At 42.0% G+C, this 19,353-nt stretch overlaps 1 protein-coding gene across 1 annotated transcript; it reads right to left on the bottom strand.

Moving 5' to 3' along the window:
- Positions 1-2,008: 2,008 nt before the first annotated feature.
- Positions 2,009-19,187, bottom strand: TRMT61A (tRNA methyltransferase 61A; the record flags this gene model as incomplete). The annotated part of the gene is made up of 3 exons (XM_079536774.1): positions 2,009-2,337; positions 10,602-10,868; positions 18,857-19,187. The coding sequence occupies 3 exons, from the start codon at positions 19,185-19,187 to the stop codon at positions 2,009-2,011; spliced, it is 927 nt and encodes a 308-aa protein (XP_079392900.1).
- Between the last annotated feature and the right edge of the window lie 166 nt (positions 19,188-19,353).

Here is a 19,353-nt window from a genome sequence, read left to right as displayed (position 1 = left end):
TGCCAGAGGAGGTTTTGGGTTAGACATAATGAAAAACTTTTTCTCTCAGAGAGTGGTCAGGCACTGGAATGGCTGCCTAGGGAAGTGCTGGAGTCACCATCGCTGGCAGTGTTCAAGAGGCGTCTGGATGAGGAACTATGAGATATGGGTTAGTAGCTTGCGGTAGCAGTGGTAGTGGGAGGATGGTTGGACCAGATGATCTTGATCTATATACAATTTGCAGGTTGTTTCCAACTTTGCGATTCTATGATTCTATGATTATCCCTGGTGAAGGCTGGGGATCCCACTTGTTAGAAAGTATGAATCACCTCCAGGTAAGCAGTCTCATAGCATTAACTTTCTAATTCCTCGTGCCTTCTTCTGGTTTATTTGAGTCCCTCAGCACCACTTCCATGGTGGCAGTTCAAGCACACACAAACATGTGCATATGCACTTATATGTATATCATTACAACACAGCCACCAAACCACACCAACAGTGTTAGCAGTTTAGCACAGATCTGTCTGAAGGAAGTTAACAACAGCAGAAACAGAACATTCACATAATTTCTGGAGAAAAGCTACAATGGTAGGCCTGCTTACATAACTGATTTAGTGCTACAGAATTGCTTTCTGCCTTTAATCTGCTCAACAGTTTATCTTTGCTGTCGTGATCGGTTGAGCTTTCTTTAAACCATTATGGATTAGCATTCTGCCATAACATGTTAAAAGCTTAGCTTTGTTTATTTTTGTCAAGAATGGGGGAGGGATATCAGGTTCAATTCCTCAGGCAGCAGGTTATGGATGGTTATTTTTCTTACAATCAACAAATGAAAGTGCCAAATGCAAGGCACAGCCAAATATTTCCAGAGATGGTACCGGTGGCTGGAATATCTGTGAAATTGTTAAAAAAAAACAAAACCCTACACATTAAATAAAAAGAGGAACTTCAACATTTTTCATAATTATTTTACTCTGTAAATAATAACACGTAATCCAGCATTCAAAAAGTTCATCCCACCCACCAGCTTTTATGGAATACTGAAGAGTAAATGGTCTAAAAACTTAATTAATAAGGCTGATTAATGGTTTTACCACGTTTGCATTATCGTTGCCATTTGGAGACAAGTCCTGCCAAAAGCAATCTTACTGTCATTCAGCTGCAGGAGGATAACTCACCATCGTGCACATAAAACATCAAGCAAACTGCACCTCAGCCACACTGCTCACAAACAGAAGTTCAGGTAACATTCCCCACCTGTTCATGTGCATTTTCACAGTGGGTTTATAACACTGACAGCAGACCTATTAGAAGATTATAATATAAATCTATGCCTGATTTTCTACTATCAATTGACAGCAATACCATTTTAGACCAAATCCAACAATTAGCACACTTATTCAAACTCTGTGTAATCCAAGTGATTTGCAGATGCCAGAATGGAGTAAGAGGCTGTGATCCTGAGTGCTGCCAATAACCCTCTGTGCAGCTCTACATTTTCCAAAGAAACACTAATACTGTGACCTGCCATGCAGGCAACCGTACGGCTCTGCAACTTCCACACCCAAAAGGAAGCAAAGAAGCACTTCCACATTCCTAAAAGCAACACACATGCGCCAGAGAAGTTTGAAAAGAGAACTGTCTCGTGGTGCTGTGATAAAAACATAAAATTGGGAAAGTCATTCAGAAAAGAGGAGGAAAAAAATCCATCTTGTTTGTGATCAGTGTGCTGTCTTACTTTCTTATCAGGAGGAATCTCTATCCCACACATTCCAATGAATGGCCACTTGCTATTACTTTGTCTTTCTGACGGCAAGCGGAGCACCGCTCCAGAGTTCCAACATTCCCTTGGATGCTGCTCTGGTTAATGCTTGCGTGCTATTTAAACAAAGCATATTCCAACTAAATCTGACTATATATGGAATTCCCTGACAAGGAAAAATTTGGATGCCCTACAAAAAAGAACCACGAAAACGGCAAATGCACACAAACACACAAAACACTCCGAACTTCCCCAAGTTGAAGTGTACTAGAAGAGGCTCTTAGTGGCAAAGGTCAGGTACCCAGTGTGACCCACCATCTCCCTCAGTGGCACGCCGCTTTTGAACTGCACCACTCCTTGCTGCAGATTAGTGCCTGGGCTACCTTGGTTTGATGGGTTGCTGCTGTCAAAGCCAGCGCTAGAATTATCCTCAGCTGCTTTTCCAAGGTCAGGGATTTGCAAGCTAATTGTCCTCACATTGTATACTCGGAGCAGAATTTCTAAGGTGTTAATCTCTGTAAAACCGTACTCTTCCATTGCTAGGCAAGTTCTCTGGACTTGTTCAATGCAGGGGGAGAAAGAGCAGATGCGGCCACCTGCAAAAGAAGACAGGTAGTAGATAAGAGGGCAAGAACACAAATGAAGCACTTTTTCTATTTTTTCAAATTCTCCTAGCTGCAAGTAGAATTACAATTAGGAGCTGGATTCGATGATTCTTATGCGTCACTTCCAACTTGGGATATTCTAAGATTCTGTGAATTATACAAAAATAAAAACATTCTGAAAGAAAATCTTCATCAGGCAACTCTGTGGGATCAAAGCGTCAGCATCAAGCAGGGATGATTTCACAAGATGCATCAGACTCTTTGAAAACTGCAGTGGCAAACTCACTCATCTCCCAAACCCAGCGTTGCCCACCATACTTGTTCATGATAAAACTCTTAAAGTCAATCCCCTCAGGGCAGTGCCTCTTTCGGAGTCACTATCCACTGTTCTGGGCCGAGGCACTGCTCTGAAGCTGGCAACTACACAAAGCCAGAAGTCATTCTCCACACACTGTTCAGAGCTGCCTTCATTAGAATCTAAGTGTGCGTGCACACACGCTCCGACAAAAGCGGCTGTGTTTATTTGGGAACGATGGTATGCGTGTACAGAATAAAGTAATCTCTCCAGGCCATAGATGGAGTGCTGTTAAGACTTTACCCTTTTAGTCAAGCTGACTAGCGTGTCTCTTGAGCATTAAAATTTACTGAATACCACATCGGGCAGTTTCACAGCAAATGCACCAAACCACTAGGAAAGGGCTCTTAGTGACAAACTAACACTCACCTCCTCCTCTGCGCATGGCTCAGTTTGGATTCCACATTCAGAACACTAATAGGTTCCCTACAACTTTCTGCTGGCTACAATGTCACCTTAACAGCTGAGAATAGAACGATTCAGATTTACCCTGAAAAGCCACAGCCAAATCAGATCAAAGAATTATAAGGACACTGTCTGCCACAAAGCCAGGGCATGTGCTTTCACCCAGGACACAGTGTCCCACGAGGGACGCTGCCCTTCCTGAAAAGCTTTTGTGCTGGGGGAAGGAGCTGGACAATGCAGCTTCAGCCAGTGTTTCACTTCTTACAATTAGATGAAAATGCGTGCTGACCTAATTTGCATTCTTTCCCAGCCCTCTCCCAGGCTCATCCCGTTGAGTCTCCCAAGCCCTGTTGTCTAAGCAGTTAAAAAACCCGTGCAGCTGAGAGCAAAGCATCCTGCTAAAAATAGAGGCAATGCAGGGGCTACACGAGGCCTGCTTTATCTCAAACTCACTCTTTTTTTTTTCTCCCCCCTTCCTCATTTCTAAAGTCACATCTCTAAAAAAAGAAAGCATCAGGTCTGAGAGTGTCACTATAGCACTCCAGTTACTGCACAGCAATGATGTGCCGGGCACTGATTGGGGAAGAACACCTTCCATGACCATTAATCCACCACACACTAAGCAGGATTTAATTTTAGTCCTGGGATAAAGTCTCCACAGCCAGCAGTTCTTATCATGCATCTTCAGAACAAAGTACCCCAGACAAGCAATTCCCCAGAGTGACAATTAAAGAACAAATCTAATAACCACCTGCAAAATTAATGCTGGTTTGTGTCACTATTAACCAACTCTCGGGATGCCAATTTAATTGCGCACCCGGTCTGTTAGATCCCATGAAATTAGATTTATATGTTTATCAGCACGGTCAGCACTACCAGAACTGCATCCAGCAGCTCTTCCCTTCTGGCCAGGCAGTACACTGCCATGGTTGTAGAAATAAAGGAGAAAAGCTCGAGAAGAAATTTCAGTTACGTAACTAGAAAGTTACTATAATGACCATATGCCATAGAGAACGATGCCATGTTCTTATTGCGCAGGGAACTGAACAAACGTCTAACTTAGCTAAATGTCAGCTCACAGTAACTCTTTGTCTGTGAAGAAAGAATCTGCACTGAGATCTGAGACTTACTACGATTTCATTCAGGCTTTTTATTTTTTGCATTCATATTGAAACAAAAGATGGCAACATATTTACATTTACAACAAACCTGTTCTCCTCATTTACTCTGACTGCAAAGATTTCAAGACGTCTTTAGGCACAAGCTGTGGATTCACAGGGGAAAAGTAAGAAGCCTGCACACAACTGCGGCAACACAAGCTGCAGACCCGCCTACGGCTTTTGTCAAGCCTCCAATTAAAGCCAGAGCAACCTTCATTTTGCCTCAGGATGGTCAGCTGAGCACAGCATGGCAGCACCAAACTTGGTGTTAATTTATCAGGCTGCCTCCTCACAAAGCAGGCTGCTTAGGGAAGCTGGGCTACAGAAAATGGGCTTCTGAGCCACTGCGTAGAGAAGGTGCTTGTGATAGCTGACATCCAGATGGCATCTGTCAAACAGGCGAGGAGGTCTTCTTTGCTGTCTCCTCTCAACATCACCCTACAGGCTGGGTTGGACTCATGGGCTGAACTTGTTTCATTAAGCAGGTGTTAAGAAAAGGTTGGAAGGCTGCAATTAGCAGAAGGCTTGAAGGTAGAAATGAAATTGCAGCTCCAGACTTACAGAGACTGCCTAAAATAGATTTGGGATGCTTCATTTGCCATGGTGTTTTTAGCTGCAAAAAAAAAGTGGACTCTGAGCAAAGGAAAAGCAGCACTGAGAAGGACATGCTCTTCTGCTGAAGAAGCAGGACTTCCAGGTGCAAGCCAGGTTCATGTTCTCTCAGAGCTCTCCTTTTAGGAAAGCTACTGTTCCTAAATTTGTTTAATGAGACCTGTGTGTCATCATAAATGGATACAGCAATTATCTGAGATTAATCCTGTTCACATTGGGAAGCCATGTGAGCTTTTTGATCTGAAGAGCTGTCTAAAAATGTGTTTATTCATGTATAATGCCTCTGACAAGTGCTAAAGTTGAAAAGAAAATAATGAGTCTGTATTAAAGACTTACATTTCTTTTTCCACCTTCAATTTTACAGAGAGTGAGTTTATTTGAAACATTTAATGGAGAGGTTAAATCTGAATGTGTAGGCTGGAAGGTGCCCACACAGTCCTGGCAGCCACTCTAACCAGCAGTGGGGTCAAGAGCCTATGAAAATTAAAGTACAATTGGAACAATTAGAGGAGAGAGCTTAGGGGAAGGGGAAGAAATAAAAGAGAGCATTTGCATCTACAAAGCACTGTACATTTTTTTTAAGCATGGTATTGAAAGTGTCTAATTAATAATCAAGAGACACACCTTGCTATCTTTACTAGAGATCAGTGCCTTGGAAATTGCTCCTCCTTCCAGCACAGCTCTTGGTGTGCTTCTGTGCAATTCCACCAAGCAACTGCGTTTCTGGTTTGTGTGAGCAGAGTAACACCTCTACCAGTTCTACTTACCTAAAATCTGCATGAGGTATCCAGCATGGAAAATCTGGCAGTGCTACCCAATGGACACAAACTCAATGCATCCTCATGATATGAAAACAACATGTGTCCAAGTTACGTGCCCTCTCTTTTGCAGGTTGCTGTATGCGTCACAAGTACTCTGCTAGGTTTGCTCATCATCACAGTATTACTCAGAGGATGTGAAAAGAACATATGTAGTGCAGCACTGCTAAGTTCCTGAGAAAAGGGCCCATAATTTTGGAAATGGTTCTGTGACGCAGAAAATGCAGCACAGCATTTTTATTTCTGGTAAGAGAACACAGCTCTGGGTTTTGGGATTTCAGAGCTTTGTGATAATTGGAAGATTATGTTACAAAGATCCCATGGCATGATCATTATGTAGGGGCGAGGCAGGAAAGTCACAGAGCAGCATCACTATGGCATTTACTCTGTGCTAGCAGGACACTAAAAATATTGCCTCTGCAAAAGGGGACAAAATGTCCTTTAAATGAATGTGCTCGTGGGCGATTTGATGCAGCTTCCTTGACAAGTGAAATTAGAGGATTTGGCTGTTGTTAGAAATTAAAGGATGTTTCTTGATTCAGAAAAGAAAAATTTTTCCAAATCAATTGCCAGCTCTTTAATGGGAGCTTAATGCCATTTTCTGCAAATGTGACCTTAACCTGTGTTTGTAGGTGCACCCTTCCAAAGGAATTCATTCCTACTGACTGCTATGGAGCTGGCTAAAGCATGTATCAAAAATGAAAACAAAAAAAACAAGTTGGCACCAAACTCGTGAAAAAAATCTAACAACTTCCTTTAAGATTCCCTTCATCCCCAGCTTCTTTCTACAAGCTGTGCAAAGTCCAACAATTTTGGACAGCATTCCACAGCATGGATTACAGTGCAGGAAACCTGCTTAGCTCACAACAGGTGAGGGAATCATTTCTGCTTAGGCTGCTGGGCCAGACCCATTGTGTGCAGCTGAGCTAAAAATCCCTGCAACCTCAGCTAGGTTAATGCCTTCCAACAAGATACGCCAGCCGTGCTTAGCTCAGCAAGTACTGCTTGGGAACCAGATGGAATTTGAGAGTTAGCACCTACTTCTGATCCTAGCAGGGCAGCTCTGCGCTATACCAGATGGTCCCTCAACACTGGGAGGTTGTTTCAAACTATCATACAATTATAGAATTGTTTGAGGTGGAAGAGACCTTTAAAGATCATCTAGCCCAACTCCCCTGCAATGAAGAGGATCACCTACAGTTAGATCAGGGTGCTCAAAGACCTGTCCAGCCTGACCTTGATTATCCTCAACTTCACCTTGAGCAAATTCTCCTTCAAATCAAAGCAGATGGCACTAATAAAGGCTGGTGATGATGTTTTACAGACACATATGGCTTCATTCATTTATTCCAAAACAACCTCCTATGGACATGAGAAACATTGATACCATCTTGTGTACCACCTGCATGGGTGGAGGAAGAAAGTCTAGACAGCACACTAGACTGACAGGCTCCACTTCCTGCCCTAACACATTCCCTGTGTGCTCCTGAGGCAGCTGAGGTTCAACCAGCAGCAGCCTCACGTTGCTGCCCTCTCAGCATGGTTCAGCCCGGGGGGCTCCCAACACAGCTGCCATGAAAGTGGCTGAAGATTTCAGCTGCTCCTCAAAGCCATACCTGGGTGGTTTGAAAATGGGACCATGAATAACCTTTAGGGCTCAGGAAAAATAGCCAGTGAGAATTTCTGCACGGAACTGGTATTCCCTGAAAGCACCAGGGAGGAAGGAAGCAAACCTGAATGAAAATTAAATCCTTTACCTACACCACAGGCTACTGGGAGGTTGGGGCGTTATTTATTTGCTTATACAGCAACCGTAAGAACCAAAACTGGCAAGTTAGAACAACAATCAATGGCTATGGTAGAGGAAAGAATGCAAGCAAGACCTGTTTTAAGTCCACTGTGAACTAACAAAACAGACAAAAGACTTTGGAAATGAAAAGCAACTACCTCTAAGAAGAGCAGAGTATTCCTAAAAGGTTTCTTCAATGGAAGAAACACAGAGGCCCATACAGGGAAGTGTTTGGAGGGAACTCCCGCTGCAGGGCTTTTTGGGGAGACCTGAACCGTGTCACTCAATTCAGGTGAGATCACACAGATCACTATTTGACAAACTCATAATTTAGGGGCTTTATGGAGAGAGGAGATGAAGGTTGAACATAAGAAAGAAGCTTCTTTACAATAAGGGTGGTGATGCACTGGCACAGGCTTGCTCAAAGACGTGGTGGATGCCCCATCCTTAGAAACAGCCAAGGTCAGGCTGGACGGGGCTCTGAGCACCTGATGGAGCTGTGGGTGTCCCTGCTCAGTGCAGGGGGGTTGGACTGGATGGCCTTTAAAGGTTCCTTCCAACTCTAACAATTATATGTATATATGTATGAAATAGGCAATACTTAGAGAGCAGAGTAGGTGGGTACAGAATTATAACCAAAGCACTACAGTATTCAGCTGGGAGACGACTGAGTCAAAAGTTTCAGGGTATTTAAGCACTGTAGGATGTGGAGGATATTTCTGTTACCTCTCATTTTTTTCATTCTGTTAAATTATTCTTTTTTAAAAAATCTAGCCTCAAGGGGTTAACAGCAACTTTGCAAAAAACCACCAAGGTCAGATACTGCTATGACTACAGAAAAGCATTCATCAGCAGATGCTGCAAAAGGAAAACAGTGCAGGTCTGGAAATGAAAGCAAGTTCTGCAGTGCAGCAGTGCCTGAGAGATATTACAAGCAGCATTTCTGCTTGAAAGCTTGACTGGTGAAATGAGCACAGAAGGATGCAGCTGAGATGCAAGCCTGAGCATCAGCAGAGCATGTCACCAGAGAACAAGAACCTTCGAGTCAAAAACACTCTGTGCATTTTTATCCCTTTAGCTCTTCACAAGTTGGCAGTGCACTAAACAGGAGGCCAAGCTATCGTAAGCAGCATATTTGCAGCCTACTGGTAGGCATAACGTGAGCGATAAATGTACTCTGTGAAGAGGATCATTAACACTCGGCCTACTAGGAGCTGCAAGACTCAGGATCTTGAGCATAAGTAGGAGAGAAAATACTGATTTGATAAGCATTTTTTAAGGTCGAGAACTCTCTCTTACATGCAATCTCAGCTGAAAACTCCATAAGGAATATTGTGGTTCTAAAGAGGAGGTTAACTGGGTGCTATATATTGAATTCATTCAGCCCTGACTTCAACCTAATTACCTTACGACTTCAGCAAATGAATGACCACTACCTGGCAGCACAGATGCAATGTTTACATTGTGCATCACAATAAAACCTGCCACGTGATCCTGTCCAGATGCATGAGAGAGGATACAGAGGGAAAAGAGTGCAAGGGCTCATTCCCTCCGGTGATGCCTTATCACCGAAATGGAGGTGAGCAGCAGCAGTACATGCACAACCTGTTCTTACTGCAGAAGAGCTGTAACTATTTGAAAACAGCAGTAAGCAGCTTCACCCTCTGCCTGATGAAACGCACACGACGTCACTTTACAGACAAAAAAAATAAATAAATAAAAGCAGGGTTTTAAATATTTTTAATATTGGCTTAGCAGATTAACCTTGTAGCACAGAAAAGTGTAGCCAAAGAGTACTGTCAGTTTGGTACTATGGGACCTTTTATCTGTTTTTCAAATGCTGGAGTGAGACAGGGCTTCAAACCTCGGAATTGCTCAAGCAGCCCTGCTCAGTATTCTGAACATGCACCACTTAAATAATTCAAATTGGGCTGCGCAATGCAGCGCCTTCTAAGCTGGGAAGTCAGCTGAGTGTTCTGCTCACTAGATTAGATAATTTGAGCATGGGAAGGGCATTGTACAGTGCAGTGAACATTATTTTTTTCCCAGGACACACTGGAAAGCAGCTACAAATTCAGCTGTTATCCTTGCAGGTACAGAGTGCTAATTAGTCTCTTTTTATTTATTTACTTTTTAAAGAATGCGTTGTATTGGAAAGCTTCCTTGAAAATTTTCCATGGTAGTGGGGGGGAGCCTACAGCCTGGCTTGGTCCTGACTCAAACACACTCAGTGACCTTTAAGAACAAGCTTAAATCCTGTGATTTAGACCAAGCAATTTACCTAAAGTCAGTACGCTGCTAAAGTCGTGTCCCAGCATGGGCGCTGTTCTGCACTCCATACTCTCTTGATTAGAAAAGTCACTTCATAGCCTGGCAGAAGTTAGCTCAGATTCACAGCAGTGCAGCTACATTGGCAGAATAGCAATCAGGGGAAAACTTATTTCAGGATAGGAGAATGGTTTATTCCCTACTTTTGAATAGGTAAAAGATTTATTACAAACAGACAAAACCCATCCAATCCCGCAGTAGCAGTCTCCACTTGTTGTCATCATCCAGGAGCAGCTGGCACAAGCTGGAACACCCTTTAGGTTCAATTCCTACTGCAGCCAATGTCATACTTCCCATTAGCTCTGACAGCAGAGATTTAAGGTAGAAATCAGCATGCATATTTAAGAATAACCACATTTTCTTTAACATTATTGATGTGGAGCATTGTTAAACTGGTCCAATCTGCAATGATTGATGTAAAGTGATTCTGAATACCTTTTATACAAACACCTTTCCACTGAAGTGCCAAAGAAATTTGCTCTCAGCATTTATTGCTGCTGCTGCCTCCCACACACCCTCAGATCTACAAAACGCACTAGACAAAGGTTCAAACATTGTTTTCTTTTATAAACTGCCCATTAATTGTAGCAGCTAGCACAGACCTGTAGGAAAAAGTTGTTCTGCTCTTTTCAAATCTTTCCCTGCAAACTGAAAACCTCTTTTTCATCCTTTGAAATGCTTAGAGACTTTGAGATTTGAGAACAGCAATCACATAATGGAAAGGAGCAGATCTAACATATAGCTGAGAGGCAGAGATGGTACTTCCTATAAAGAGCTAGTACAGTTACCTTCAGCTTTTAACGCTGCCTTTGCATGTCCAATGGCTTCCCATGGAGATGGAATATCCAGGAACACAGCGTCTGCAATGTCTGAGACACCAAATCCATTCTTGCAGACATCCTGGTTGGTTACCGTGACCAGATGCTCTACTCCATGCTCCCGAAATTCCTCCTTGGCCTTCTCAGCTCTCTGTTGGTGGAACTCCACTGTGTACAGGTGCCCCGTGGGAGCCACTGTCCTGATGAGAGCGTGGGACAGGGATCCGCTGCCTGTACCTAGAAAAGAAAAGCAGCTTGTGAAATGCATTTTGATAGTGCTAGGCACTGCTAGATGGACTAGATGACCCAGGAAACAGTTCTCAGGGTCCTCAAAATGTTAATTAAAAATCTGTGAGTAAAAAACAATGCCAAGGACCAGCAATATATATAGCTATAGCTCTAACAAGGACTACAGAAGAACATCAGGAATTAAATGCAGTGAGAAAATATAAAGAAAATTAACATAGATTTTTTTCTGCAAGACTCTTCTAGGGTAAAAAGAGATGAAGTTCAGCATATTTTCAAAACCTTACACTTCATTAAAACAAGAAAGAGATGTTGCAAGAGCCTATGTTTGAAAACCCTACTGGGATCTATGCAGACAGCCAACCTTCATGACATGGAAGCTGTTTTGCCCAGGCCTCTTGTCACACACCGGCCATCCTCAGCACACCCTGAAATTGCCCAGAGTGGAGGCCCCTGGGCTCCCTGCAGTCACACCAAGTGACCTGACTGCACAGATGGCTTACCTGTACAAGTCTACACTGTCTAGCGAAGTCTAATGAGATCCGCCACATACCCAAAATTGAACATAAGTACGATTACCATGTACAGTCACAGACTAACCATTAGGATACAGACTTTTTCCTGTTTGAGCTTGGTAATTTGGGAAACTTATTTTTAATGATCCATTGGCATGTTAAATACATAATGACTAATAACCAACGTTTTCACTGAAGAAAACAGCCATATACTGACTCGTATTGCAGATTACTCACTGAAGTGGCATTTAGCAGAATAACCCACCAAACTCAAAGCCCCACAGCAACCCCAAATTACCTGTGTTTATTGATTTATAATTCTGTACTTGGAACACGCTTTTCCTGTAGAAAGAAAATCTATTTCTAGCTATCTTCAGTGACTGTTCAGGCTAAATTTCAGCCTGAAGCAAGTTCTTTTAACTCCGCAAATCATAAAAACTACTGCTGAAGGACAGAATCTAAAGAACAGCAGTGGTGGAGAAAGCTCAGAAACCAGCAGAAAGGAAATTAATTAGAAGACTCAGAAGTTGGTATGCAGCCTAATTGGAGCAATGCTTTCCTGACTCGGACAGGAAGTTAGAGTTTAGTGACAGATCTAAGGTCCTTGCCCTCTAGTCACATAAGGGGTGAAATATTGCTAAGGCACTGGATTTGAGCTGACAGCTCTGAGAAGGGAGCCATTCAGACCATGAAGAGCTCAGGGCCCACATTTGACAAGACCAACTGAATGCTCTGCAGAATGGGCACCACTTTCCTGCATCCCTCTGGGAAGGCCCTGACCCTGGCAGGCACAGCAGCACTTTCTCCAGCTTTAATGGGAGGGAGGACCTCAGATTTTAGCACTGGCCCCAAAAAAGTCCAATAGGAGAGTAAAACTGGAACATGAACAATTACTTTAAGTGAAAATTCATGCATCCACACCAGTATTACAATAAAGCAAGCAAAAGACAGAGGGCAGTTACCTGTGCACACGTGACAAATTACCCACTTGCGGTACCAGCTGGCTCTAAATATTGACATAAACTTTTCACTGGTCAAAACAATTAATGGTATCATGGCAGCCACGTGGCTGCAAAAACTCAATAATGTACACACATAGCAAAGAAACAGCATTTCACTTTTTTTTGTAATGACAAAAGCAGGGATGCCCATAAGATTCTACAACGACTGAAATCTGCCATTGTGTTTCACACCAGAAAGCAGGACTGCATGACTGACAACTTCTGCAATCCTACAGAATGTAATTTTTTTACCTTCCTAACAGGCAGTGCTGCTGACTTTTTGCATTGTTCTCAGCTCATCTGTAAGAGTGAATGGGAGGTCTGCCAGCACAGCTGGGATGGACACAGAAGAGAGGCAGCCTGTGCACGTATCCAGTTTCCTTGTTCATATCTTTTACATTTTTAATCTGCTTTTCAAAACACCAGAGAAGATACAGTTTGTCTCCTTCCTACAAAATCCTGTTACACTGTTCGGTTTGTTTTCCAGTACTTTTTTTAATTCATGAACACTCCAAAGCCAAACCCAGCACCAAAAACAGGATGCTGGAAGTCATCGCTTGCGGGCGTGTATTACAGACTGAGCTTTTGTCAAACAAGGTTGCCAGGAATTATTTGTTGTTGACTGGCTACTGCAAACATCAGAATAATACAAACACATCACTAATGAGAAGAGTATTTCTGAAGATGCTGCCTGCCTCCTCCATGACAACACTCTCCAAACTGCAGGAAACAAAGAACAAGGTGGTGAATCATCCACCATTGCAAAATTTCTTCTTTTCTTGAAGTGATCACAGAATCTGAACCCAATCCCGTGAAATGATGATGACCCTCGGCTCTCATATGCCTGACAGTTAACACACTTGTTGTGGTTCATCAGTCCTCACTGGGGTCTGGCACAACTCCTAATGCTGTCTACAGAAGGCAGGTTCAAACCTTTATTTCTCTTATATTATAGAAGGGGAAATTAATGTTTATATTCACCTCCTCCCCTGCAAATCTGCAATATTTAACATCTGAGCTTTCTCAGCACCTTCTCAACTCCTTTTTCATTTCTCTCCATCCATCTCTGACACCTCTAAGCTCAGAGGAGTGCTTCTACCCTCTCCCAAGACAACAAAACCAGCACAGATTTAGAAGGATTTATATCCTAACGAGTGGACACCTAGATGAAACATTAAGGCTGAGTACCTATTGATACCTGTTTCTGATTTACAAACAGCAAAGTACTGATCGCATGAACAACCCACCAATTGCCCTGACCTCAAAAAGGTTTGTTCTTTTCACCTTCTGCTGATTCAAGAGACGTTTTCCACAGAGAAGCCTCCATGCACCTCAGCATCATGAGACAGCGTCCACACTAAGATCATTCCTCATTTCAAGGCTGCAGCAGACAACATCTGACCCCTTCAGAAATAACACCTGCTACTTCAATACTGTGTAGATACACATCAGGAGAGCAGCCGAGAGAAACACAAGCACTCCAACAGCATCAAATACAGCACTTGAGGGCGAGCTGAATAAGAGGGAACACACTTCCACTGTTTTCTGTTTAGTCTGGTTTTCTAATTTGCTTATCCTCCTGGAATCCCACCCATGCTGCAAACACAAGAGACCTGATTTTATGTTCCACTATGTTTTCTCTATGCTTGCCTGCCCCCAAAGTTTCCTTTCCATGGGCTTTCCCTTTTTAAGAAAGGAAGTAAAACTGTGATTTCGAATCCATAGATGTTTACAGCTGCGCTTATTCAAAATATTTGCCAGGTTTATTACGGCAGGTTTGTAATCCAAACTAAAGCTGAGGAAGCTCTTAAGTGCATACATTGGTTTATATAACACAAAAACAGGAAAAGTGGTGTCATTAATTTCTGGATCGATGCAATATCTAGTAACATTTTAATAGAATTGAAGTATCTGCTGCAATATTTGGCTACACAAGATACTATAAACCGGTCAAATAGGAGAAAACAATCAGTGTTGCTCTATTAGTCTCCTAGCTACCGCACTTAAACCTAGCAAATAATAAGACGGGTCATGAGTCAGCCATGAGAACGGATGGAGCCTCAAAACCAAAGGAGAATTAATCTTTAGGCACAGCTAAAAACTCCACAGCCAGTATAAAGAAACACAGCGCAGAGGAACACTGCTCACTGTACATGACAAGTTTATGTAATGGGAGAAACGTTTTAGTGAGTATACGGTGAGATCTTAAGCATCTGATAGTTGTAACTCAAAAGTCATTCTGTGAGGGCAGTCAGGCACAAATCATGGTGAAAGGTGAGAAACTGCAAGATCAGGGACAGGCGGAGGCAGGAGGAGAGGGAAAAGGAAATGGCCTGGCTACTGCAGGAGGAGATGGTGCATGAAGCACTTCCCCTTACAGATGACCTCCTACTCTTGCATTTCTGCTGTGGACATGCTGCCCAAATGGGCATTTTAGGAAGCAGGCTGGAGCCCAAAGAAGGCCACTGTTCACTGGATGCAGGAGCTGGGGAAGGATGGCATGGAAGTTTTCAAGGCTGGCACTGCCTACAAAAGGAATGGGAATGTGAAGACTGAAAAGAATTTGCTCTTAAGTGATTCAAGAGGCAGAGTTCTTTAGGGAGGGATCTTCTGCAAAATGGAGGTGATACTGTGAAGTTCAGAGCTGCATGAGAAATGCACTTTGTGGTCAAACAAAGTGGTAAGATGAAAGGAAGCCCGGAAAGCCTGGAAACAAGAACTTCAGGGTACCAACAGCATTCCTCAGCCACAGGGCTGCACCCAGCACAGAGATGCCTCATGTGGCCACAGTTCTACTTCAGTTCTTGGTTATGCCGAGAGAACACTGTACTCTCTGATGTTAGTACAGATGAGGCTTTTCTTCTACTTCAGAAGGTGTTATAAAGAATCACATATTCGAGTTCTTCTCTTTCTTACCTGCTAAGAGGCAGATATGGGAGACATTATAAAACTTAATTAATATGAATATGTCCCAAAATTGAATTAATAGTTACAAAGCTTTGGTGTGTACACAAAAGATACAGCTGTAGAGTTTACACACACTTATGCCAAAGAGATAGTGCAGACATGAGCAGTCAGAAAAGTCACAGCACTACAACTGACTTGCTGGGACTCCACAATAATCTATTAATCATTTATTAAGTATCAATTAATCATTAAGTCCTCCTTAATTTTTTATGAGTGTACTTCTAACAAAATCTACACTCAGACCATGAGTTTGAAAATTTCATAACTGTTCTGGAGGAGCTGCAGTGTAAGGCAAGCTGGCCACAGGCTCTTGTTACCCGTCCACAAAGGAGCCATGGGAACCTAGAGGACTGTTCTCAGTCTTCACAAATCCCATCTGTGGCTTTGGAACCCCATTGCTGTGTGGCAATGAACAGGGTTTAGCAACTTTTAATTTGGGACTTAGCTGAAGGGAAACAAAAATCCAATTAACATTTTTGCTCATGTGAGTCTGATTTTGTCGAGGGCTGAAGGATCAGTGGGATACTGGTCAGAATACTTTGGACTAAATTACATTTTGTCTAAATACAATGCTCTGTTGAAAACAAAATATTTCTTAGATTTATCAGATTAAACGAGGTTGCACAGTACTGCACTACATTCCCTGGGCAATTCTGAGAGTAAGGACAGATACTTGTTTAGGCTTCACCAGGGAGAAAGGACAGTAAAAAAGCCCAGATAAGCAGGTGCTGGAATAAAAAAAAGAGGTATTATGTTTAGCAACAATATCAGAAAGGTTTCATATTTATTCCAATGTAGTTTAAATTTTAAAACAAGCAAAAATTAATTGTCAAATGGAGTCATTACTCTGTAGGCAGCTGCAATCACAGGACTGAAAATAGCCTTGGCTTGGAAGATGGTATAAAGTTAGTTTTGGAGCTTTGGAGAGTGGTGAAACAAAAAAATTGAATGTATTCCTTTACTTAAACAGTGACTGCACATGCAATGAGCACAGGTGAGATCAGAGTTACCTGATGAGAGTGAAAGTTTCACACTACCCACTGCAGGTATTGCAGCAGCTCTCAGGTGTCCTTTACTTCTGGAAAGATCGGGCTGCCAAAAACTCTTTTCAAACTGGTGAATTCCTCAGGCCAGGGACCAGTACTTTCAAGAGATCTTAGCTCCACCAGCAGTTTGTGAATCTCAACGTACTTTCATAAATTAGAGATTAGCAGGAAATGGAAAAAGGATCATATTCCTATGCCTCTATCATGAAACAACAGGCAAATGCTGAGTCTCCTTACAGCCTCAATAGAGTTTGCTGGGATGATTTTAATTATGCATGTGCTGCTTGCTCTTTATGTATTTATTAAAAACGATTAAAAATGGTAAAATCTGTATTAATATGCTTGTATTGGTTATGACAGATCATTATGAATCAATTTAAACTGAACAACTCAAGTGATATACAATTAAGCCTTACTTTTTAAACTAATTTTTCCTAACGACACATGTAAGATAATACATACCAGTATTCACAACTTCAGAACATGACGCAGAGGGCATTTCATCTTACTTCACCCATTCTTTCTATGTACACTTGTGCAGATTGCTCCCCAGTTCTGCTTGCTCACCCCAGCTAGGTGCAGGACACCTGCCACAGCCCAGCAGCAAAGAAAGGGGAGCCTGGCCTGTTTTGCCTCTCCAGCCCCACAGCAACTATGTGTATCAGTTCATGGTCAAATAATAAAAAGACAGACTTCCATGCTAATTAATGCTCAAGATACATCTATAGACAGCACTAACAGGAAGCAGACTCAAATGCCATTACTAGACCAGATTTCCTGCCTAGTTTCTGTTAATCACCATTGGCTAGCTCCTCCTAAGCCACACAAGGTTAAACAAGCACTACTGATTTTCGATTGCTGAATGTGGCCTAATTTTGGATGGCACCAAAGTAAGTTACATCATCACACTGGAGGCTCGAGTTGTCAATACATGTAACAGTTTTTAATTCAAATCACCAATTCTGGTCAGTTGTAAGCAGACATGCAGTAAGAACTCTTGCTTTAAGATTAACTCGTGACTCAAGCCACAATACTCCCTCTTTCTTTGTGAACAGTGAATCTTTCAGGCAATACAAGCACAATGTTAGTAGTAGAACTGTTTGCTTTCCCTAGAAAGCTGAAGTGAAAACACTAATTAGGACAGCACAGACATTAAAATAAACCTGGAAAGAATTTTTCATTAACAGAAAGGATTGTCTGTAGCTACAAACAATGGCTTTTGACTCACAACATTTCTGAGAATGTGGATCAGTTAGCTCATCAAGCATTTCCATTTCTTAGCTATTCAGATAAATCAGCTTTCAAAGATCTTCATCATTCATCATTACTGACAGCAGTAATGATGCAGCTCTGTCCTTTAACATTCACCTACCCCAAGAAAGGGGTCAGGAGCTTCTACATGGCCTTGCCAGCTTCCAGCATGCCCATTTATGACTTATTATGGGTACAACTGGATGCAGATAAGCAGCACTTCAGTTGTGTTGGAAAGCAGCCACAATACCCCAAAGTTGCCCAGCATCATGCTTGGGTAGGCGCAGGAAATGTTAAATGCAAGTTAACAGTGCAGTACAACCTTGTCACACTGATCCTCTGCCATATCTATGCTTCAGAAGGAAGCACATAAAACTGCTTCCTAAAGAGACTCAAAGTAAACAGGCAGAAAAAATGAGGACAAACTATCTACAGTTCACATTTTTGCAAACTACTCAAACGAAATCAAGCAAGCCTCATACTGCCTGCAGTAATAAAATCATGAAAGTGTTATTATAAACTGTATCTAGCCATGAAAATGTATATCTACATGAAATGTAACTCCTCCTTACTTAAAAATTATGTAAAACTATGGAAATGGTAATAAGTTAAACCAAGTTTTGAAACAATGCACAGCACTGTGATGAATGCATCATCTGTTATACTATGCCACTGCAGTGAGCTCTGCATGAAGTTGAAATGCTACAAGTGGATCACAGCTGGGAAGAGAACAATAAAATGTACATAATTCTATATCACATGATAGAAACACTGACACTTGATTCCCCATATTACTCGGTCCAGTCCCTCGCCATCTTTCACTAATTCACCTCAATGATGTTCTTGCAGACTGCTAATCCAATGTCTGACTTTTTATTCAAATCATGTTCTCTTAAAAATACGTCTGAATAACTTAGCAGTTTTAGATAAGGGAAAGAAGATTGTTAATATATTTAAGATGAATTAATCATGTACTCAAAGGTATGTGTACAAAAGGCTGGCATACTGAAGCAGCGTTGCTTGTTGGAGAGGCAATAGTTGATAGCATGTGCAAATGAAAGAGAATGACTCCTTGTGTGGGCTGGGAAAATTGTATCACAATGGAAAAAAAAGAGATTTTGCAAAATGTAAAGCTAAGTGTGTTTTCCATGGAAAGTGTTGGTGTTAGTTCTTAATAACAGATCTCAAACTATTATTACCTGATTCGCATACTATGGAGCCTGGCTTCAGTTCTAACATCATGGTGATTACAGAGATGTCAGTGGAATACAGGATCTGTGTCCTGTGTGGAAGATTCACAGTCCACAGTTCTGGAGTTGGATGAAGAATAAAAACCCATCCTCCTTTACTGCAGGTCACTTTGGAGCCATACTTCTTGCCTATGAGATCTGTAGAATGCCGGATGACCCCATATTTAGTCTGAGTTACACTGCCTTGCTGGACTTTCACAGGAAACATGGATTCGTGGCCCAAGAACACAATAGCTGTGTCACCATCCTGGATTGTATCGCCATATTCAACAAAACTCATTGCAACAGTCTTGTGGTTGGCTGGTGGTCGTCTCCTAGAAAGGGACAAATCCCAAGACAGTGTTATGGTGTCACGATGAAGCTGTAAGTACAGACAAGTTATTTTATTTTCCCAATATTAAAAAAAAAAAAAAAGACACACCGTGCAAGTAAAATGTTAGCAAGAG

The sequence above is a fragment of the Tetrao urogallus genome, assembly GCF_951394365.1.
Source record: "Tetrao urogallus genome assembly, chromosome: 6".
Classification (NCBI taxonomy): Eukaryota; Metazoa; Chordata; class Aves; order Galliformes; family Phasianidae; genus Tetrao; species Tetrao urogallus.
Note: the sequence above shows the minus strand (reverse complement) of the source record. Positions and strands in the feature narration are given on the sequence as shown.